This window comes from Haematobia irritans, chromosome 5, assembly GCF_050003625.1.
Source record: "Haematobia irritans isolate KBUSLIRL chromosome 5, ASM5000362v1, whole genome shotgun sequence".
NCBI lineage: Eukaryota > Metazoa > Arthropoda > Insecta > Diptera > Muscidae > Haematobia > Haematobia irritans.
The window spans coordinates 74,676,924-74,679,968 of record NC_134401.1 but is presented as its reverse complement, the minus strand read 5'-3'; the positions used below and the strand labels follow the sequence as shown (position 1 = coordinate 74,679,968).

General features: G+C 38.7%; 1 protein-coding gene across 1 annotated transcript; it reads right to left on the bottom strand.

Moving 5' to 3' along the window:
• Positions 1–1,930: 1,930 nt before the first annotated feature.
• Positions 1,931–2,413, bottom strand: LOC142239858 (uncharacterized). Its single transcript, XM_075311613.1, has one exon. The coding sequence runs from the start codon at positions 2,411–2,413 to the stop codon at positions 1,931–1,933; it is 483 nt and encodes a 160-aa protein (XP_075167728.1).
• Positions 2,414–3,045: the final 632 nt, after the last annotated feature.

The window sequence follows — 3,045 nt, the reverse complement described above, 5'->3', positions numbered from 1 at the left end:
CTGATCACCTAATAGCCGCTCCAAAGGCTGATGATCAGTGTACACAGTGAATCTATAGCCAAAAACAAATTTGTGAAATTTCCTAACTGCGAACACCACAGCGAGGGCCTCCCTATGTATCTGAGGATAATTTTTCTCTGCCTCTGATAGAGTAGTTGAAACCATATAACACGGACGCTCCACACCATCTTCTACAACACTCAGTATAGCTCCTACCCCATACGAAGATGCATCACAAGCAATTACTATCGGCTTTCTGGGATCAAAATGAGCTAGTAAGTCATTTTCACAAAGTAATTGCTTGCACTTTGAAAAAGACAGAGAACACTTACTATCCCACTGCCACTGGACCTCTTTCCGAAGAAGATTATAGAGTGGTGCCAACACCGTAGAACTATTCGGCAAAAATTTCGAATAATAATTTACTAGTCCCAATAAACTACGAAGCTGATCAGCATTTACAGGTTCGGGAGCCATCATTATTGCCTCAACCTTCCTTTTCGAAGGGCGAATTCCATCAGGGGTCAACACATGACCCAAATACTCCAAATTACTTTCCAACAGTCTACACTTCTCCCAGTTAACTCTTACATTATGTTCATCAAGTCTACTTAAAACACAAACTAGTTTCCTAAAACAGTCTTCCTTATCGACCCCTGCGACCAAAATGTCGTCCAGATAAACTGCTATACCCTCCAATCCTTGTACTATCTGGTCCATGACCCTTTGGAAAATCATCGGCACCGTAGACACTCCAAAAGGTAATCGACAAAATTCAAACAATCCCATGTGCGTATTAATCGTCAAGTACGACCGAGATGTCTCACTTACTAGCAACTGCAGATACGCCTTACTCAAATCCAAAACGCAAAAATAAGATTTGCCCGCCATGCTAGTAAGAATATCGTCCACTACAGATAACGGATACACATCCATATGGATTACCGGATTTATGGTCACCTTAAAATTCCCACATATCCTTAGACTCGAATCCCTCTTCAAAACACACACAATTGGAGCCGCCCATCTACTATTATGCACCGGTTGTATAAACCCTTCCTCGCACATATTCTTCAACTCCCTTTCCACCTTAGACCTTAAACTTATCGGAGCCGAATATGGCTTAAAAAACTTCGGTGGTGCATCCTCTTGCACCGCTACTTCAGCCGTAAATCCCTTTATTGGATTTTTATTCTTAACAAACAGCGAGGGAAATCTAGATTTCAGTACCTCCATCGTATTGTTCTGGCAGATGTTCTTTATACAAACTATCTCGTCTGACTTACCGATATGACCAGCGAAAAAACTACGCCATGTGGGATACAATATATCCATCCAATTTCTACCAAGCAGGGGCTTGAAAGGCCGGGGTGAGTCCACTACCAATAATGGCATATTTTCATTGTTCACCATCACAGAAATTTCCCCAAGTACCTCAACTCTTGACCCTGTTATAACCTGCAAAGGTGGATAATTTGCAATACGTAATTTAGAATTTTTGAAACTAGATTCATAATCAAACTTAGATATAACAGACATTACGGCCCCCGTATCAATCTCCATCACCATAGTTATGCCCTGGACTGGAACGTGCACCAGCAACGGCCCATTTTCTCTACTAACCCAGTTGATGGTAGCAAGTTTAAAATCCATTTCGTTCAATCTAGAATTTCCGTGCTGACTGCTGTCCCCATGTTGATTTTTGTAGTATGATCTGGCAAAACATGCTTTGGCAGAATGACCTTTTTTTCCACACTTGAAACAATTCCACATTCTCGCCGGACATTTACCAAATTCATGTCTTGTAGTGCATTTAGGACATTTCTCGTATGAATTGTGGTTACCCTTCTGATTTCCTTGCTGTTGCTGTAACTTATTCATTTCGTATGACGATGACGGTTGCATACTCTTTTGCTCTTTGTTTACTAATTCAAAAGACAGCCAATTTGCAAGCTTCTTCCCATGTTAAATTTGGCGTCGACAATAACTTGGTTTGTAACTGAACACAACAGACTCCACAAACCATGCGATCACGCAAGGCTTCTTTTAAAAAACTTCCAAAGAGACACTGGCCAGCTAATAGTTTCAAATTCACAATAAACTCTCCCACGGTTTCGTTTGACTTTTGTGAACAATTGTAAAATTTAAACCGCTCAGCAATGATATTTCGCTCTGGGGTGAAATGGGGTGAAATGATTTCAATCGACTCCTTATACGTTTTACTGGAAGCTTTATCAGGCAACACAACACTTTTTATGCGTTTGTATGTTTCTGGGCCTACTAGAGTTAAAAACAGAGCCACCTTGTTTTTATCATCCACAGAATTTATTTTAAATAACTCCTCCATCCTCTCTAAGTACTCCTCGAAGTCATTCCCAAAAATAAATTGTTCAATAGAACCTATTAGCGGCATTTTGCACGATCACGTTTTTTATGTGTTCCAATTTACTTGAATTTTTCCTTTTTGCTTCAACAAGTTTTTTAACGGGTTCTATATATTTATTTACAACCTCGTCGCCAAAAAATGTTATGTATTTCTGTTCCAAGGTTTTATTCAAGTGACAACTCAGTTCTACAGTTACAATAGGAATGAATTCTTAAACAAAAATGATACTCTGTTCTAGCTCCCTGTTAGGCAGCAGAGCATTATATATATACATATTCTTTTGCTTATTATAACACTTAGCTTAATTCAATCTCACTCTCTTGTTAATGTTATCAACATACTCTCATCATATATACTACAAATATGTTTGGAAATATTTTGAACCCAAAAATATTATATGCTTAGAAGAATTTTCTCCCAAAGAAGATTGTGCTCAAATTTTTTTCTGCCTAATTGTATATTCCCTCACTTTGTTCTCACTTCCATGAGTTTTTTAGTTCTTAGCTCCTTTTTCTGTAATACAAACATTGTAGAACAAATTATTAAATTTTATAATTTTTTTAAATTTTACCTTTTACCGGACGGGGATTCGAACAGCGGACCACACAGTTTGTAAGCCAGCACACTAACCACTGGGCTACGTAGCTGTTATGGTCATC

Excerpts from the sequence above, each read along its gene's own strand:
- LOC142239858 (XM_075311613.1), bottom strand. The coding sequence starts at position 2,413 with ATGCCGCTAATAGGTTCTATTGAACAATTTATTTTTGGGAATGACTTC.